At 40.2% G+C, this 21,332-nt stretch overlaps 1 protein-coding gene across 1 annotated transcript in view; it reads left to right on the top strand.

Annotated features, from left to right (window-relative positions):
• LOC130171659 (A disintegrin and metalloproteinase with thrombospondin motifs 16) overlaps positions 1-21,332 on the top strand; it is a 55,585-nt gene that overhangs the window by 21,560 nt on the left and 12,693 nt on the right. The window contains exons 7-18 of the mRNA XM_056379732.1: positions 873-1,032; positions 2,892-2,997; positions 3,366-3,503; positions 6,987-7,140; positions 9,934-10,029; positions 13,126-13,274; positions 15,195-15,367; positions 15,530-15,660; positions 16,008-16,131; positions 16,339-16,583; positions 16,775-16,910; positions 18,689-18,815. Coding sequence (XP_056235707.1) covers positions 873-1,032; positions 2,892-2,997; positions 3,366-3,503; positions 6,987-7,140; positions 9,934-10,029; positions 13,126-13,274; positions 15,195-15,367; positions 15,530-15,660; positions 16,008-16,131; positions 16,339-16,583; positions 16,775-16,910; positions 18,689-18,815 — 1,739 coding nt within the window. The remainder of the gene's footprint in view (positions 1-872; positions 1,033-2,891; positions 2,998-3,365; positions 3,504-6,986; positions 7,141-9,933; positions 10,030-13,125; positions 13,275-15,194; positions 15,368-15,529; positions 15,661-16,007; positions 16,132-16,338; positions 16,584-16,774; positions 16,911-18,688; positions 18,816-21,332) is intronic.

Consider the following 21,332-nt stretch of genomic DNA (forward strand, 5'->3'; position numbering starts at 1 on the left):
ATGCTAATAAAGTTCAATCTTCCTTGAGAGGCAGTTATCATAATGCCTATCAAATGTCCTGTTAAATATTGTGTTGTCCTGGAAAATAATTTAAATTATGACCAGTATCATGTTGACGTTCAAATGGTAGGCTAGTTTATGGATGACAGTATTTTGAATAGCTGCTGTCGTTTTGTTTGACCATGCTATGAACGCACCCCGAGGTCACATCATATGGTGCAGGTTGGATGATTTACAACTGAGGTGAACGCTCAAAAATGTAAGTTACATTATCCTTTTAAGGTACGTCACTGTTGGCTGCTAACTGTGGTGGTATTGATTAGGTTAAGAGATTAACGTATTCTTCCCAAATTGATTTTAACTGTTGAATAATGGGTTAGCATATGTGGTTCAGTTGCTGAAGTTTACGTGCTTGCTAGCTTGTTTTGCTTGTAGCTGAAGGTTTAAGGTTTGTGATTCAACTCTGGCTTGAAGCAAATGTTTCATGTGTGTTGGTTCATTGCAGAGAGGTGGATAATAATAAATGGGAAGCCGGGGTCTATACAATGAATGGGAGCCAAACTGTATGTTAGTCAAACACCGGCTAAATACTCGCTAACGGCACTTTTTATTTTGCTAGCATCTTTGTTAGCATCACATTAAACCCAATGCTACGTTGCTCGGGTAAAACAGAACATAATATGACATGAAATGTTTAACGTTTGTAGCGGTGGTTCCATGCTTAATTTCATAACCAATTAAGCATGTAGCCTACAGACTTCCTTAATTTGACATACATTTCATTAATTGAAATCCACAACACTCGCAGCTTCTTTCCACAAAAACCACATTGTGTCTCCCTCTACCTCCTTTTATCTGATTTATCTCACAAGGATGGCTTGGTGATCAACCACCATGCAGACCACACACTGAACAGCTTCTGCCACTGGCAGTCTACTCTTGGAGGCAGAGAGGGACGCCACCACGACCACGCCATCCTGCTCACAGGACTCGACATCTGCTCTTGGAAGAATGAACCCTGTGACACTCTTGGTACGACTTTGCTCCAATGTTTATCGCTGTACTGCTCAAAAAACATTGAGGAGTAGATTCTGCAGTAACAAAATGCATGAAAGTGTAATTTGAGAAAATACAAAGGACAGCAAATGCATTTAGTGTTTTTCATGAAAGTCACTAATTTTGACAAAGTCTCATGTATGCCAACCGTCCTTATTCTTTGTATGTTGCCCCTCATAGAAATATGTCATTCTCTCTTGCCGTCTGTCTCTCTCTGGGAAGATGCCCCTGTTGTCTGTCACACGGTGTGACTCAGGATCACACCAGCCAAACCAGATGTTAAAAAGATCAGCAGCTTTCAGATCTTTTCTGCCGCACAGGATCACATATGTATGTAGTAATATAGAATAATATAGAGTGTAATAGCAGATAAAAACAAATATCATCAGTTTTGAGCAGGAGATATATGATCAGAAGGACAATTTGATTGATTCATCTGGATCTCGTCTTATTGAACTTCAAAAGAACATGCAGTAGTTTATTCATAAGATTCAAATCTGTAGAAAATAATGCAGCTTATTGCAAATGCAACACCAGAAAAACATAAATAATACAGTCAATTCCATGGCAGAACAGAGTTATACTACTACTTTAAACACACACACATACATGCACATACACACACACACACACACACACACACACGCAGTGACTGTGAGTGTACACCATCTAACAAACTAACAACAGCTTGTTTGTGGTAATGACCATGCCAACACATTGTTGTCTTCCACACTGTGAGAAAAAACTTCCATTTTGTGTCCCAGAGACACACACACACACACACATACACACAAATGCATGTATACATGCACTACCTTCAAACCCCAGACTTATGTTTTGACTTCAAAGCGTTGAGACTAACATTACCCTAGTCATTGCTATGAAAGCCCAGTTCAAAGGTGTGTGTGTGTGTGTGTGTGTGTGTGTGTGTGTGTGTGTGTGTGTGTGTGTGTGTGTGTGTGTGTGTGTGTGTGTGTGTGCGTGCAAATTGGCTATTAGTACTATCAGTCTGTATATAACACAGTTTATGTGCATAACTGTTACAGCCCTGTCCCTCAATGTTTTCCTCCATATTTCAAAACCAGTATATAAAATCAATGATCTACCTCTTTCCTGGCACAAAAATGGAACTAAATGGCAGTTCTCACAGTCAGTCTGTCTGCTTATGTTTACGATCATTATTCACATTAGCTATGTACATGAGAACATTACTTTCGGAGCTTTGCACTCTATAGCGAATGACTTAGAGCCGTAAAATAACAAAACACAAGGCTAAATTTTCCCTGAGGCAGTGAGACAAAAACATTAAGGGAGGCCCCCGTGAGTATTATCCGTTTTGATTCAGAGCCAGGGGTGCCGTGTGTGAGTGTCTTTGTGAGGAGAGGCAGAAGGAGAGTGGACAGAGAGAGGCAAAAAGGGAGCTGAATAGTAAAAGGGAGTTTAATATAGAAGGAGTGATATGAGAAAGAAGTGAAGACAGAGAAAGAATGTTTTTAAAGTGAAGTGAAAGGTAGCAAGGGGATCAGGGAATGTTCCCACAGAGTCCCATATTTTAACATATCGAGGGATTTGAATCCAGTAATGGTGTGTTTGATATTTCTTCTGAATACAGTCCACAGCAAGCTCAGACTAGAATGTGTCTCTCTTAGAGAATCCTCTTAGTTTTTTACTGACAATGCACTACACGTTTAAAAGTTGAATATTTGTTAAGTAGGAGTAAACACAGATTGACAGTGGTCATTGGAATCAACAAATTACAGGTTATGTTGGACCTGACCGATCAAATAATTGAACCGTGATGTCCACTTTGTAAAATTGTATCACCAAATTTGCAGGTTTTGCTCCAATTAGTGGGATGTGCAGCAAGTACCGGAGTTGTACCATTAATGAAGACACAGGACTTGGTCTGGCATTCACCATCGCTCATGAATCCGGACACAAGTAAGGGTTTCCATCCCTCTATTTGTTTGTGCATCATGTCAGCATATTTTCAAAAAGATTTCTAAAAATGTGTTTCTACCTACTTCTTATGTACATTTAATATGTAACATGTGTCAGCATATGGTTTAAAAGAAGACAACAGAAGATCTATATGTGCAAAGATTTGCAGGCTAATGACAAAGTTTTAATCCTTCAGGTAGCCACAGTAATGCAATGTTTCGGTTTATTCTTGTTCACCCTTTCTCCAAACACATTTCTTCTACTGTTTAATCAAATAATATTGCGCTGTGCCATTAATATGGAGCTCTGTCACCATAACTTGTATGTATTGTATTGGTAAATCTTTCACTCTCTTTTTAATCCCCCAGTTTTGGAATGGTCCATGATGGAGAGGGTAACGTTTGTAAGAAGTCAGAGGGCAACATCATGTCTCCCACATTAGCCGGTCACAATGGCATCTTCTCCTGGTCTGCCTGCAGCCGCCAATACCTCAGCCGCTTCCTCAAGTAAGCAGCCATATTTTAGCATTACTGCTATGCCTTTATTGTAGTGAAACAATGCTAAGGGAATTGATTTAAGAAGTACTTATTGTTGATAATGACATTTATGGTAACACTGCTTGAAGAGTCTTATTAAGTTCTCAAAACATAAACTATATCATATCCATATGGCATGTTGATGAGTAATGAGTAAATCCTCATTCCAACTTTTGTTAAGTGCTCATGCAGCAAAAACATAAAGCACTATATCAGTTTATAAAAGAGAATTATTCAAACAAAGTCCCCCTGGCAATAGCCACTTTAAAAATGCATTGTGTTTATATCATTCAACATGTGTTACTGATAGATGAACATGTGTTGCAGAAAAAACATGTCAACAGCAGATACGTCAGTTTCAAATTCTACTCAGATCCAAAGAGTGCCAAGTGAAAAACTGCACTTATGTTATAACGATTAAAGGACTTGCTTTATTTTACAAAAGCAGAGACAAACCGACCTACAGAATGTATGCCTGCGAGAGGCTGAAATATATAAATATACAAAACATAGCAAGTAAGTTAAGTGATATGTGTTGCCGCTTTTCTGCAAGTGCAAGTGTTGCTTTACAGGCTGCATACGTCATTGTGTGTCGAGGTACATGTGAGTGAATGTGTGTCAGGGAGAAAGTTGTGTGTGTGTGTTCATGCAATAACTACATTTTCATGCATGCAGCCTGCTCACCCAAGTGAAAAACAAGCATCACGGACATAGCGTCCATGTGTCTGGCTGTGCTTCTATGTGTCTGTGCATGTGTGTGTGTATGTGTGTACTTGAAACCAGATAGCCCAGAGCCAGTGCCCTCCACTAAATTTACCAGTGTGTTAACTGAACTGTCAGGTCTCCCCTCTCAAAGTGGTGGAGACAGACAGTGTATTTCCTCGCTGAGTTATTAGAGCTGGAGTGACCTCACCCTTGTTAGGCCTGTCAGCTTTATATTAAACTCCCATCACCCCCTGAGGCCATGTGGAGGGGATCTCTGCACCACTGAACCAACCAAGGGTCGTCCTCCTGTATAATCACCGAATGATAAAAATGCTGAAGTGCTGTACGTTTTCCTAATTGCAATCAACAGAATGTTATCATACATGAATGTTTTTGGCTAAATGTGTCTCACTGAGTCAACTGACTCTCCTAAATGTCTCTACATTAATCTGCTATGGAGGGGAGCGCTGTGTCAGCCAACAGAGTTCTACGTCACACCCACTCTAAATCTGCCTCTCCTCAGTCAGCTATGACAGAGAGGTCTGTGCCAACACTGTATGTATAGTCAGATACTTTATCTGAGCTTTTTGTCGTGCCTAAAATGGATTGACAGCTTTCATGGCAGGAGAGGCAAAATCCCCTTAAAAGCCACTTAGCGTTGTTTTTGTTGTATAAGGGCTGGTGAAAGCTATTAAAAAGTCAGTGATACATGAAAGTTACAAAATTCTCTTGTGGTCCCATTTCTTTTCCCAGAGTTGAGCATGCCCCAAAGGACACAGTTTGGCCTACTGCACACCTTATAGCCAACATCTCTGTGTTTCTTAAAAAAGTGCTTGTCTTGTCACATTTTGGAAAAATATGCTTTCCTGCTGAGAGGTTTGATGGAGAGGCCTGATAACACTTTGAAATCTGAATGATAAGTGTGCAGTTGAGGCCAGCAGCAGCTTAGCTTAGCTTAGTATAAAGATAGGTAACATGGAAGAAATATAGCTCATAACTTTTTATACCAAAATTTAAAAAATACAATTTTATCATTTCAGTGGGGGTTATGTTCATTATTTCATGGCTTGAAGCAGTAACTTCCAAGAAATAGTTCAGCACATAACCCCTTGTAAAAAAAACTTCACTTCATTTTCACACTTAAATTTTCACTTCAATCAGTGAGCTTTAGAGGTGCTCATGAGTCAATTTACTTACCTCGAGACTGAGCCAGGCTGTTTGTCCCTGTCTGTTTGTTAAGTTAAGCTAACCAGCTGCTATCCAGGTTCGTGTTCACTGTAGACTTGGGAGTTGTATCAATTTTCTTGTCTGACTCTCAGCACTCTCTGTATTTCCCAAAATATTTAAACTAGTCTTTTAAATACCTTTTTAGTGAAGCTCAGATTATTTTGTGTTCATTGAAACTGCCAGAGATGTTGATAAAAATTAATGATGACTTTTGAAGCTGTAGTTTGCTAAGTGAATACTCTCATACAGTAGTAGTCTTTCAAGTGACAATCTGCCTGTGACCACTGCTCCTCTTGCCAGTCCTGTAATTGGCTTATGTAATCAAGACCTTTGAGACTTTTCCATTTGCCACATAATTTTGTGTTTAATGTATCAACAGACCATGGGGAATTGAAAATGCCCCGTAATTTTTTTTTGTCTGGAAGAGATGAGTCAGGAGATCTACAGGGAATCCTAGAAAAGAATGGTTGCTTTTCACATCCCTTTTTTTTTTTTAAATCTCCAGTTGATGATAATCTTGTGGTGTACTGTGCTTACAGCTGGAAAAAAAAAACATTTAGTTTCAAGGCTTTTGCAGTGCCATCAGGGAATGTGTCCTGAGATCCTGCAAATTAGCTACATTGGGCTTGTAATTTTATGTCTTTTGTAATTCTATGTGTGAGTGAGTGCCTGCGTGCATACATGCTTGCCCACGAACCTTACTTGTTCACCTGCTGATGTGTGTACACTGTAAATGTAATTTATTTTCCAGAAACTTTATTATGTGAATAATGTAGAATATCAGAAAAATTACACTTCCAGAACAGCCATTGTTCTCTGTGGACACATATGACCCATAAACCAATGGAAGATCTCACGCACACACAGACACACACACACACACACACACAGGCACACATACTCTGCTAAAGCAATCAGGACCACTCACTAGCACGTTGAATCATTCCAACATATTTTGCCTTTTCATGCTCTTTCCACCATATTTTTGTATTATATTCCCCCGCCTGCAGTGTTTAAGCTGTAAAACATCTCTGTATAGTAACCAGTGATATCAGTTAACATTGGAAACCCCCCACTGGTGTTACGATATGAGTGATATGGGCAAGGATTTTTTTATGTCTGTCATAATTGAGTGTCTGATGCATTAAAGCCATTACTCTCAGGGTTTGAGTTTGGCAACTTGTTATGTCTCCATGGCAACACTTTACGGTACTCTCCAACACTGGAAACAATGGAATATCATGGACTGATGCTCTCTGTTGTGGATTTTCTGTGGGCACATTAGGGAGCTTTATTTACCAGCTTAATGAAGCATAACACTTTATCACGTCTGTTTGACTGTTCATGTCTGCTTGTTCGAACTTGTTTTAATATTAATAATTATTCTTACCCCTATACTCTTCCCCTCTCCTTCCCTGACCTTTTCACCACCATTCACCTCTTTATGTTGCCATCCTCACTCCTTCATCCTTCCTCATCTTGGGTCCTTTTCCCTTTTTTATTACCCCTCTTCTCCTGTAGTTCTGCCCAGGCTCTGTGCCTATCAGATGAACCCAGAGCAGTCAAGGAGTATCCATACCCTGAGAAGCTGCCTGGCGAGCTGTACGATGCAGATACACAGTGCAAATGGCAGTTTGGGGAGAAGGCCAAACTCTGCACCCTCGATTTTAAGAAGGTAAAATTGATTTTGACTCAATAATGCCAACCCATGCAGACTTAAAAATGAGTTAAAAATCCTGTGCCATGATTCTCTCAGGGGTTTTCTCAGCACACCCAATGGAACCTGAGTGCTTAATTAGTTTAACAAAAAAAATCTGATGGCAATTATTTCCTAGGAAAAACAGAGAAAGAAATCGAGAAAGGGATGGGGAGAATGAGGTAGAGGAAAAAAGAGTAAAGGAAAGAGGAAGGAAAAGAGAAACAGCTTAGGGTTGCATGCCCTCATGTGCACGCACCCACACACACACACACGCGTGGATGTATACTTGCTCTCTCACATGCACGCACATAAAACAAACTGTGAGAGTTATAATGTTGCCCATGAAATACTCACAGGGATGGATGACTAAATATACACTGGAGAGTTGCCAATGGGAATCTCTCCTTGTCACTCTCTCATTTTCTCATTACTGCTGATGTTGCTGTTTGAGATACCCTGCCTCAGTCCAGATAGGATTTAGTTTACTTCATTGTTTTATAACACTCCTAAGGTGTTTTAAGTTACTGGTGTTCTAGCATTTGGATAAGAGGTCGTGGGTCCAAACATGGTACCCTACCTAAATCTCACCTGAATCAAAGAGGCACCCTTCCCTCCAAAAAAAGGAGTCATTGGATATTTATACTATGATACGGATATGGATATATGGTCATATATATATGGGACAATTACATTTGATTTCTTCTGGGGCCATTCTGGCAAAGAGCTCTTATGTATGAAAAATATAACGTATTCTGAAAATCACTGGCTAGATTGCCAACTGGATAAAGTGGGCATCTCCACAGACCCAATTCACTGCACAGCAAATAATTTGTCATAATTTGATTTAGATAATTGGTTAATATAAACAAAATTAGCAATGCTGTGTTGGTCCAGGGGTTCTATGTCCAAGTATATGTTTAATGCCTTGAATGTTTCAGTTATTATGCACTCACATAGCTTATCCTCAAATACATGTGTCATTTAATCAACTTATAATCAAACAAAGTTGTGGTACGAAGGTGAGTGTGGTGGGTTTAACAGGGGGCCACAGCCCATTTTTGCATTAGGACCCCTTTCGGGTGAGTGCGGCCCTGCAGGGAGTGTGCACACATGGATTATGTCAGTAAACTCTAAAAAAAATTGGCCAATATCCTTACCTCCAGGAAGATAGAAAATGAGACTTTAGCAAGTGGGCAGTTATTATAAAAATTTCAGTAACTCGTATGAAATGAACATTTTTATATATACACTATATATATATATATATATATATATATATATATATATATTTACGAGCTTACTTTTGAGATTTCTATTCTATTGAAGACCATGGTGGAATATGATAACATTGTTGCGAAACATATAAGCCTGGTTTCTAGTTGGGAAAGAGGGTATAAAATGTCACAGTGATTATCAACTGGATTTGAACCCATGATACTGACACATGCTATCCTCCTTAACCTAGCCACCTAAACATTGAAACATTAATGCGTTGTTTCAGCTATAGGATATTTAAGAATGGCTCCCTCATGGTTTTTTTTTTTTTGGTCTTAAACTGTCTCTGTTCATGCACCTGGTAGCAGCAAGGTGCGCAGGACCCAAAAATCCCCAAGCAGCCCTCATGCTCACTGTCTTTCCAGACACTTGTTACTCATAAAAAACACTCAAGTATCAGCCTCTGCGGTGCAATTCATTGTGTAATGAAATCATATTTCATGAAACTTTTTGGCAGGCGTTGTCAAGATAAAGTACCACTGGAGTAGCCAAAAGATACTCTCCATGGTGTTTGTGGTCAGATAGAGCTGGGTTACCCTAGCAAAAAGCAAAATAATATGTACGTATGTGTGTTTTTCCCTCTTTCTCCATTTAACTCAGTTTCTGTCTCACTCTGTCCATCACCTCTCCCTGTCTCTCCCTGTCTACTCCTTCCATCGTTTGCTCGCTCTCTACCATTTTTACTGCAACAAAAGGCCTGAGCAAGCAAAACAGCCGGACAAATAGGCCATGGGATGAATTCCATGGTGGCTCTTTGCAGCTACAAGCTGAGGCCGAGGTGCCTGTCAGCATCTGCACTGAGTTGTCAAAATCTGATAAAGTCATTCAGATAGTAATAGAACTGATGTTAAAATGTAGCAGGCCATGTTTCTCAGGCAATGAGAGCAGGGAAACCACCCGATATTCCCATCTGAATCTTTTAGACTACTGCTGAGAAACACAGCCATGACATCATGTAAGTTTAGTAAGGCAGTTGTTCTTTGTTATTGCATGTTAATGCATGGGACTATTTCTTTGTTTTAATATAAAAATACTGATTGCAGCTTTTTTCATTCAATTGTTTTGTCATTCTGCAACAGAAAACGATGGACGTGATTGTTTTTGTATCACTGATGCAATGCATTGTCTGTGGAATAATGCCTTGCAACAGTTGGACCAAATTTCATATATTTTCTTCTTTCTTTTCTTTTCTAAAATGTTGTTATCCTAGCTACTGAAGCATAAATATTTTGGAGATACAAGGTTGCTGCACACTGATGGCTTGCCAGAAGATCATTATTCACACAATCCCTAGTCCCCAACTTTCCATCAACATGTTTTAATAGCTCTCGAGAGGCAAAATAACAATGTTATCATAATTTATTGTTCTTCCCATTGCTAGTCTTGTTTACAGATGTTTTGGGAAGGATACTGATCATCCCACTTCTGAAATTTGGAGCAAGAAAACATGTTAGCAGTGCCATGTGACTTATCCTTTCTCTCATGTCGTTCCAGGATATCTGCAAGGCTCTGTGGTGCCACCGTGTTGGGAGGAAGTGTGAGACCAAATTCATGCCAGCTGCAGAAGGCTCTGCCTGTGGCCCTGATATGGTGACTTAACACGGGTTTTTTCTTTGTGTTCTTTGTCTCTGTTTGTGTGTGTGTGTGTGTGTGTGTGTGTGTGTGTGTGTGTGTGTGTGTGTGTGTGTGTGTGGTTTAAATGAGGGTTGGTGATACACTCACAGGATTTGTGACCTCAAAAGTGGCACCACATGACTGGCATGAGACTCCATTCACTTCTATAAGACTTTTTTTTTTTTATCAACTTTGAGACAATTCAAGTGGTAATACCAATGATGTTTCCAACAACTAGCAGGTACATGCAGCTAGGTACTTCTTACTTCAGGATGTCATTAATCTTTTTTTTTTTCTAAATTCACCACCTATTCAGGAGGTAGAGTTACCCTTTGATCATACCATCCCTAAGATAACCTTTGTTCCATTTTAGCCGAAGGAGGCAAAATGATCTTACATTTGATACGCCTTGAAAACCTTGCCTTGTTTTGTCAAAAGAGGACGTGGGGGTTTTTTTCTTTAAGTTTGACTGTAGCTAATACATGCTCCATGGCAACATCTTACCAAATACATCCACAAATGAAATGTACCAAACAAGACCCTGTCACAAACATATCTCAGCAGTTTTGGTGAGAAAATGGCCTCAACACTTACACACAACTCTAACAAAAAGTTTGAAAGTGCAGACTGAAATAGTGAAATATGTGAATTCAGTTTTCAGAATGGATTTTGCATCACTTGGACTACTTGATTTTTTTTTTAAGTGTGCTGCTTAGTATTATCAACTGTGTGACATTTATTATAAGAGGGGGTAGAGCTTGTAAAGAGATGTTTCACACACAGACACACACATACATTCCTCTTCCAAGGGAAACCGCCAAGGGATTTACTCTGAGTGAGTAAATGTTACAAAGCATGATAGTATTTTATAAGGTGAACCGGCTAAATTGATGGAGATACTGTTATGAAAGTAACATTTATTGAGTGGTTTAGTGGTATAAAGTGCTGATACCTCCACTCAGTTTTGCCATTTCAAGACAAAAGGCCTTGAACTGTGTTACACGGCACGTCTTTTAACAGCGTTGTTTTACGCGCCAATGTCATTGTGTCCCAGCAGCCAGCGCAGACTAATAAATGCACTTGTAAGCTAGGTTAAGAGTTTGAATCGGATTTACTGTGTTTTTGATTTGAGTTCATTTGAGTGCAGCATCAATAAAATCTCTCTTCTTGATAGAGGTACCACAGTCTTCCTCCATTATTTTACCTCAGGGAGCAGCTGCAATTGGTTTGTTGCTGACGTGGCAAAAATATGCCATTGGGGTTGGGGCCAAAAAGCAATCTGTGCTCTTTATTTATTCTTTGTTTTTTTTCCTTCTTTCAAGATGATTCTCCCCCAAGGCTCGCACTCTCTCTTACCCTCTCTCCCCTGACAGCCCCTCGTCGACATTTGGTTCTCAATATATTGAACTTGATGGTTTAATCCCGCCCTCTCTCTCCACGGGACAATTAACTGAACACAAACAATGACAGGCTCACTTAGGAATCTGTGGCACTCAGCCGCAGGGGGAAAACTGAGGGGAAATCAGCTGTTCTACCTCGTAGTCAAGGACCACGAGATTAGTTGGAGGGGTGTGTGCATGTGTGTGTGCTAGTGTATGTGTCGGTGGGCTCGTGTGCAGGCATGAACACACAGTGAGATCAAGAACAGCCGAACATATGCCCGCTATCATTACTCATGCACGTGTGTGCGTGCGTGTGTGCGCACGCACGTGCTTGAGAAGTTTCCTGAGATCACTCCAGGGCGAGCAGTTGAGGATATTGTGACTGATGTCATCTTGACATGTACAAATCCAGTTCAGTGGTGTGCCAGGAAACAGCTTGTGACATAATGTTGCTTTAAGAGAGTTTACATTTTGCAAAGTCTTCTCATGTTACATTAAGGGACTTTCAGTAAAGTTCTGCTCATTTTGTAACACGTGATAGGTTGTTGGTTAATGACTCAGCCTTTTTGAAGTACATACAGTAAATAACTTGAGTCAGTAGTATGAGGCATCTCCTGTACCTCCTCCACTATTCATGCAGTACTGTACAGACAATCTTTATTCACATAACTTTCCGTATAGTTTGATATTCCTCTTCTGCCTTGCCTGGTTACCTCATGGAACACACTTGGCAGTGTTCATGGGTGGAACACTGCTTGGTCAGGGTGGCCCCCTGTGTTTTCTCCAAGCCACCAGTAGGGTCAAGTTACTAGTGACCAGATTATGAGAGAAATTGTCTTTGTCGAATTGGGAGAACATGGTTAAAATGTCAAAAAATGCATCGTTAAAAATCTCCCTGACCTGGTTCACTTCTTTCAAAAACTATGTTGAAACCAGATATAAATACTAATAAACAAGTCACAAAAAGGCAGATACCACACCCTTATAGTTGATTTGCACTGGAAAGAAGTTAAATTATCTCAGGCCCTTGGCAGATATTTATTCTTTTGTTTCAAAACTAAAATTGTTGAAAAGAATGTTTTTCAGCAGTGAAGAAACATTACTATGTTGATTTGTGCATTGTTGGCAACAGTACTGTATTTCAACCTGTTTCATGTTTTTGTAGTTACATTTTTGCTTTTACTGCTTTTAAAAAGAAGAAAAATTGGAATGAGGTGAAAAGCAAAAGTTAAATACAGTGTAGGGAAAACAACACAACATGCAAATATGACGGTGAAGGACAATGATATGTGTATTATTTTAGGAGAATATCCTTCTCAGGTATGAGACAGTTTTTTCCATATTTCAGTTGTGTTTGACTTACCTCTTTTAATTCTAGCTGATGACAGCTCAAGGTGGGGACTGTCCAAAAAGCAGCACAACTGGAGTTTCACTGAGAGATTATGAGTACATAACCAAGTTTGTACCATGACCTTTTTGACAGCAGTTAAAGCTGAAAGCTGCTTCTTACAGGCCTCTGCTATGGTTTGACAGACAGTGATCATAAAGAAGATAAAGGGCAGGGTCCATTGGAAAGTCTGTGTGTCATAGACAATTTAAAACATTTTGCTCTTTGTTTGTGTATGCCTCCCTTCTTCAGCCTCCCTCTAACCCACTCATAATTCCTCTCTCTTTCTCTCGTCTTCTCCAGTGGTGTCGTAGGGGCCAGTGTGTAAAACAGGGTGATGAGGGCCCGAGGCCTCAGCATGGCCAATGGTCAGAGTGGTCATCCTGGTCTGCCTGCTCGCGAAGCTGCGAGAGCGGAGTCACCTATCGAGAGAGGCAATGCAACAACCCCAGGTAGAGAAATACTCAATAAACAGGCCCTAACAAACTGGCACAACAGTCCATTTTTAGCAAAGATGAGAACAGCATAAAATGTTCTACAGTTAGGGGAACATTTTGCTTTCATAAGAAGATCAATACCACTGTCATGTCAGTGTGTTAAGTATGGAAAGGGAGCCAGGAGGCATGCTCAGGCAATGCATTTGTCAGACAGCCACCACCACACACTTGACCTTTGTGTAGTGCATGTGCAAAAGCCACGGGCAGGCGCTGCTCAGTCCTCACACAGCTACAAGGTCATCATGGATAAACCTCCTGAATCTCAGCCTGAGGAACAATCGTCATGGCCAAACTTAAGCAGTTATTGTTTACAAAACCAAAGCTGACATTCATTACACTTTCACATGAATAGTGGGGTATTTTATTTTGTGGTTGTATAACCTGTGAACAAGTTGGCACTTTTGGCAATAACTTCTTTTGTTATATTTTGTTATAACTCCGTATCACATATACATTGTCAGTTTGATTTAGTTGACCAAACTAGATTGTCCCCTTTGCTGTAGTTTAATGTCTTCCAGGGTGAAGTAATTGGTAGCTTGCAAAGCTATGTTTTCAAAGTAGCTTCCCCACCACTGCCTTTTTCTTAGCACAGTAACATCTTATAATCTTGTCACTTGTTTGCTAAGAAATTGTTACAGTGTTGAGCTCCGATTAAAATTCATCAAATTTATGTTTGTGTATACGGGTTAAATAGATTGGATGCAGCATGTAAATTAGTGAGCTTGTGAGGTGGTAGCATTTTAAACGATCAAAACATTTTCAAATTAAGCCATCAAAATATAACAGTGAAACCCACCCCAAAAAAACTGACCGTTTATGTTTTTGCCTACCCAAGCAAAAATCACATAGTAAATAATCTTTATAAATATACCATTTCCTAGTTTGCAAGATCCATTCTATTAGGTTCTCTTAACTTGTGTTAAAATAGCTGTAGCAATATGACAAGTGTTTGTTTACCAGGTAAATGTAAGCACACAGTTATACTAAACACTAAAATATGCAGGAATTACCATAACTAGCATGTATGCGAACAGGGAAAATTGTATACACATTCACAACTGTACACACAGAGGATTAATGGAGAGACGTTTTGGTACAGAGATGGTCTGTACCGTTTGTGATTGCTCGATTCAAGGCCACGAGTATATTAAGACACGTGATTAAAATAGTGAAGATCCCTCACATGGGTTTGTCGCTTCATCACTTATCTGCTCACTTAGTCCGTAATCAGTCACTCAGGATTATTTGCACTTCCAGTCAGTCGGGGGGCCCTGTCCTAAATGCTGGGGCCTCCTCTTTATCATGTCATGCCAAGATCCTGACAAGTGGTGGACTAAATTAAACAGAGAGTGATGTGGAGAAAAACCAAGAGATGGGGGAGGAAGGATAGTGGTGGAGGGAAAGGAAGACAATGACAGGCAAGAGGAAAGAGGCAGAGGAGAGAGAGAAAGGGGGGAGGGATAGACGGTAGAAGAGATGACAGAGAAGGGATTAAAAAAAGCGAAAGATGAAATGTAAAGATATAAAGGGAGAGAATCTGAGAGCGAGAGAGATATAAGTGACAATGTGATTGGAGGGCTTATAGAGGGTGTAATTGTCCCATGGAAGGGGATTTAAAGGAACATAGCCTCGAGTTATACACCTGTGATTGGAGAAGCTTTCAAAAAGACACACCCACACACAGCCACATACATTGACGGGAGGATATTCACATATATAAGACAGTTTGACTTGCTCACTCTGTAGATCACATACATCTGAGAGGAAATCAGAATATTACAAAGTAAAGAATTCTACAGTGAAACACTGAATATTGAAATAAACAAGGACAAATGAAAAGCTTTATTTTCATGACACGTGTGTTCCTCTCTGCAGACCTGCATATGGAGGGAAGTTCTGTGAGGGCTCCTCCAGGTCGTACAAGCTTTGTAACACTGAGGATTGTCCCCCCAACGCCATCGACTACAGAGCGCAACAGTGTGCCGAATTCAACAGCAAACAGTTCAGAGGATGGTACTACACCTGGAGACCATACACTAGAGTGGATGGTGAGACAATGGCTGAATTCATTTTCAAAATTACTTAGGAAAAAAGATGTGAAATGACAAAAGAGAAAGTTTGTGGGGAGTTTTCACCAACTATGGTATGTCATGGTACTAAAGAATTTGCTTGTTGGCTCTGGCCCCTCTGGTTATTTTCTTTTCTTCCAGATCAAGATGTATGTAAGCTGTACTGCTTTGCTGAAGGTTATGATTTCTTCTTTGCCTTGGCCAGTAAAGTTAAGGATGGGACTCTGTGCTCACAGGACAGCTCCAACGTCTGTATTGATGGACTGTGTGAGGTAATACTTTAAAGCAGGCAAGCAGTGAGACAGAAACATGGTTGTGTTGAAGAGTGAGGAAGCGTGCAAAGTTTTTTGAAGATGATATCATGTGTGGGATCTCTGAGGCTGAGCTATAAATTTTGAGAACAGGTTTGGCAGTGGAGAACATCAATAGACACCCTTGTTGTGCTATTTCACAAGTACTTCAGATGTAATGAAAAGGAAAATGTCGACCTGTCATCACAAAAGGGATGAGTGATGGTAGCTTTCAACTGTTGTAATTTATTACATTGTATGATGTAAAGTTGCATTTTATATTCATAATCTACTTTTTGTCAAAAGCCATGATTGTTTTTCTCCCACAGAGAGTGGGCTGTGACCGCGTGTTGGGCTCCACAGCTGTGCCTGATGCTTGTGGGGTGTGTAAAGGAAACAACTCCACCTGCAAGATCTACAAAGGACAGTACACCAAGCAGCATTATACTAACCGTATGTTATAATGAATTAAATTGTTGAGTTCACGCTTCATATACCAGATACTGAAACTGTTTTTCTTACCTTTTATCAGTAGCTCATACACAAGACTATTTTGTTGTCATAATCCATGTAATTGAAATGCAGTTTTTTTTTTTTTTACTTGTGTTAGTTTTTTACAGCTTTTGGTGTTTGTTTAAAATGTTTTCTTGTCTTTCTCAGAGTACTATGGGGTGTTAACCATCCCAGCAGGGGCTCGGAGTATCCGTGTGATGGAGTTGAATACATCAAGCTCATACCTGGCTGTCAGGGACACCCAGAGACGCTACTACTTGAACGGACATTGGACAGTGGACTGGCCAGGCCGACACCCCATCGCTGGAGCCATTTTTGAATACAAGAGACCCTATAACAGACCAGAGAGCCTCTTATCGACTGGCCCCACCAATGACACACTGATCATAGAGGTAAGGGATCAGTAATCATCACACTTAATTACGTGCAATTCGGTAAATTTTTAATATACTCTATAAGACCTCCCACCCTTCTTTTGATTATGACTTTCTTCTTTACATCTTAGTTATGGGCCTGCATACATTTTTACTTATTTTGTGCAGTCTTTCATTTCATCATTCTTACCATATTCTTTGTCCTGTAGATATTGTTGCAGGGCTGGAACCCAGGAGTACGTTGGGAATATACTCTGAAGAAATCTGATGAGAAGAAGAATCACATCAAACACAATTATACATGGGCCATCATACGCTCCCAGTGCTCAGCAACTTGTGCCGGAGGTATGTACAAACATGACTGCCAAAAGGTATTTTTCAGTAGCATTATCATATTACACTTGTGCTGCAAATTAGATCAAAATGTGCTTTTCCAAACTACAATGATAGATAGATTCTAAATGAAGTATCGTGCATTTCATCTTCTCTGTCAAAGCAGATCTTGTGCAGTGACATGTTACTGTATTTGTTCAAAACAGGTACTACTTGTTTGTGTTTTTGAACCTAGTCTGAGTCTATCGCATTGATGAAAAAGGACAAATCACCTCTTTTCAAGTAATCTGGAGCAGCCCACAGATTAAGAGGACAGTTTGTAGATCAATGGACAAGCATCCACAGCTCAGTCTGGCCTCTCTGATCTATAATAAGGCTTTTAGCTACAGGTTAAATGGAGAGGGGAGTAATCCCATCATTAGTGAGGGGACATTAGTAGTTCTTGTTTCGGACTGGTGGGACCTCTTCTTGTTCTACTGGAGACCTGCTATTACATGCACATACACACACACACACAACCACACCACATAGATAGCCTTAAAGCAAGCAAGCACACACATGCACGACTTTGACCGATGGCATTTGTCCCACCAGAGGCCTAGTATTAAACTAGCGCACACGCAGACACACACACGCACAGAAACGCATGCAAAGACTGCTGTAATGACATGAGCAGTCCTTGGCAGGGTGATTTGCGGGCAGAGGTCAGGAGATAAAGGTGTGTGTGTGTGTTTCCGTGTGAGTGCTCATGAGTGTTTACTCATACACACTTCCCTTTGTGAGTGCTTGTGTGTGTGTGTTTGTGTGTGTGCACTTGCTTGGCTTCATGAATGTGAACAAAGCCCCCAGTGTAGAGTTCCTGTTGATTGACCCCCCCAGGTTAAAGTTCCCCACCCTGGTCTGTTGCGGTCCACCCTAACCACCTCTACCTCTTTGTGCCTTGATTGTAGGTCGTGATGGGTTGGAGGTCGTTTGCTTTATTAAAGAGTGTGACTGACTAACTGACCTGTATGAGCTGAGATGTGCAGATTGACCTTGCCTTAAGCCAAATACCAACCAGGAGATCTGTGGGATTCATGTTTCAAATAAATTAAAAACAGTCAGATCTGCTTTTGTGTCAGAATTCACAAACACAAAAGTCAGAATTCAAACAGGATTGGTAGCCTCTTACAAAGTAAATAATAACTTAAATAGAGGAACCTAAAACTTTTCAACAAATGTTTTTATGGCTTACAGAGACAAAATATATTCTCTGCACATCACATGTACAAAGGGTAAAGTGAAAGTACAGTGAAAAAGCATGCACAGTTAAATATTCATCAACATACAATGCATACTACCACCTAGAAGGTATGTCAGTGTGAAACCAGTATCATATTGCTTTCACGTTATAAACAGGTGTCACATGTTCACACAATGTAGGAATATTATGTGCAAACCTTTTGATAGCATCTTGACAAGCAGCTTGACACACTAACACACAACAATGCTGGTTTGTTGTAGTTGGACAATTTCCAAATTATGTTTTGTGAAGCTGCTGTTTCCAAAGTCAAGAATGAACCTTCAAGATCAGTAAAACTGCTGTTTTTCTACATTTATGCCAATAAATCTATAATGTCTCTTCATAACTATTTAATCCAGCACAGTAAATGTGAGCCTGTAGTTTTGTTTTATTACTGATATTTTATAGTAGTCAATTGGCAGTTAGGAATAGACTGTAACTCAATATAAAAATGATATTCTCCATTTATGATAATGTGCCTGAACGTATTGATATTTATCCCACACAGGCCAGATGAATACAAAGTCAGCATGCTACAAAGACTTGAGAGTGCAGGTGAACACATCCTACTGCAATCCCAGATCAAGACCAGCTACTGGATTGATGCCCTGCAACACCCAACCATGTCCTGCCAGGTCAGAACCAATGCTCTTTCATATATCATTGTCGTGTATGCTAGTAGTAGTAGTTACGATTGGTGCTGTGAATGCAGTTCACATAACTATAGTTATTTGTTTTTTTCATAGAATCACAAATCACAATGATTATTTGTGGCTTCAAACGTTTATGAATGACCTCATAAATATATCTACACTCTTTTTAGCTGGCTCTCAATCTGGACATCATTAAAAACTATTTGAAGTGTGCAGACATTTCCTCATATTTTCCTGATACATACTTTTGGATGGAAAAAGAATATTTGGTCCATCTAGACTTCTAGACTTCAGGATATGTCAGTTATTCAGTTGTTCAATTGACTTTCCCTGGAAGGGCCATAAAGTGTCCTGTAGGCTATGTGATAGCCAAAAACATTGTTGGCTGTCACAGCTCAACATTCTGTACATGCATGTTCATGTTGGGAACTTGAGGAGACAGATGATCAGGTTTAGGGGCCATCAGCCAAATCGGTTGATGTAGTTACACAAGCTCAACATGCTAGTGAAGAGATTATATTGTGGATAACATTTTTAGTACTCTCCCTATTTTGTCCTAATATCTTTGTCCCTGTCTCTTTTTTTTTCTTTTTCTTGTACATCACCACTTCGGGTGTAGTTTTTGTCTTCCTGACTTCTGTCCCTTTCACCTTCCTTTACCCTCACTCCTCTTGACTGCCATGTGTTATTGGTCTACAACACCTACACATCTGTTCTGCATGCAGTGTCAAAAAGAGCTGTTTATTGGTTGAGTCAACTCTTCCAAACTTCCCACACTATCTCCTCATAATAAAGTGAATGAAGGGTGTCAGGAACCACTGACTATATTCTCCACCCTTTCCCAGCCCAGTAAAGCACCTGTTCCACCATGACGACATTTTCCTCTCTTGTAATGAAAAATAACTTTTGGCCAAAACATGCGTGTGAGACACAGGGAAGACAAGGGAAGTTCCACTGGATATTCTGTTCGTGTCTTCATCCACTTCAGAATGATACCTCACCAAATGTCAGGAAGAGTTAGCTTCTGTGTTTGTTCAATACAGCAGGCCAAGGACTTGTAAATCTTTTCACATGTAGCATCACTGTGGGACCCAAGCTCATAACAAAATGTTAGTTCCCTGGCCCTATCAAAACCCACCAAGGACCTTTTAGTTCTAGATGTGTAGTTTAAGAAACACTGCTGTGTACAATGCACTGCAAGTTTATTTGGTAGGACATGTTGGTTCATTTCCAAACTCTGGTAATTATCAGAAAACATTGTCCCACAAGGTTGCACCACAAACAAGCTCAAGAATAATTTGCAGTTGGGAACCAAAGTAGGAAATGTTAAAGGTTGAGTTTCCCTTCCAGGTTGCTGTGGCCAAGAGGGCTTTTCTCAATGTTGTATAATGCCACTGCCGTCACTTAGAGTGGCACTAACACATTTCCTATGATGAATGACAATACCAGACAGAGCGAGAGTGGGAGCGAGGCCCACTAATGATTCTGTGGTTTCAGGGTGTGGTTCCATGGGATCTTGGCTGAGTTCAGTTGGTTCGGTCAGTGTCTATACCCCTGACACACAAGGCCAGGGCAGAGGATCAAAGATCAGTCAACATGGTCCGATGCTGCGGACATCATAGGGAGTGGTGCACCCACTGACAGTCAGGACATGTATGAACACACTACATAAAGACACACACAGGGGAATGTCCCTCCCTTGTCTGTGCTACTCTGGACATTATCATGAATGGTAAAATGCTGGCCAGAAAAAAAATCAGTGAAAGACGCTCTTGGGATAACATTTTTTTTTAATGAGGGGGTAATTTGAGATTTAGTTGATGATGATAAGGTTTCATGAAAATTTATCAAGCCAGATGTGCATGTATAGGGCACGGAACAATATTCACACAACAGTATAAAAGACATGAATTGTTGGTTGACCATTTTTGGGGATATACAGAATGTGTAAAATGTTGTATGACATTTTCAACAGGTTATTAGCCACAGAACATTTTAAATACCCGTCATATATCAGTACGGTGACCAATGGAAATGCTGTGTGTCATTCCTACAACAGCTGTTGCTGAGGTATTACTTCCCCTGAGTGCATTTTCTGCAAGTGCAGTTGGAGTAATAATTTCTAAGATATCACGCAAACAGGATCTCTTGGGCCGACATACCTCCTGCAAAAGAGGAGGTCACCAATGTAATGGGTTACTTCTTTGGCCGCCGATTGTAACAGACAAGCTAAGTCTGATGTTGTGAGAGGCCTTCCCACAGTTTGGTATTGTCCAAAATTCCTGTGGAATACATGGATAGGAAAAAACTAACCCTTGCCCCCCTTTAGTTACTGTCGCTACGCCTGTCAGGCTTTCTGGCGCAGCCCATTTGCAGTTTACAACGATAACTTTGGCAGATTTGCTACTCAAAATTCTTTGTAATTTTTGAAACAATGGGATATTGATTTCAGACAGAGGTGGACACGAATCGGCCTAACAATTGACTTTTGCTCACTTT

This window comes from Seriola aureovittata, chromosome 7, assembly GCF_021018895.1.
Source record: "Seriola aureovittata isolate HTS-2021-v1 ecotype China chromosome 7, ASM2101889v1, whole genome shotgun sequence".
NCBI lineage: Eukaryota > Metazoa > Chordata > Actinopteri > Carangiformes > Carangidae > Seriola > Seriola aureovittata.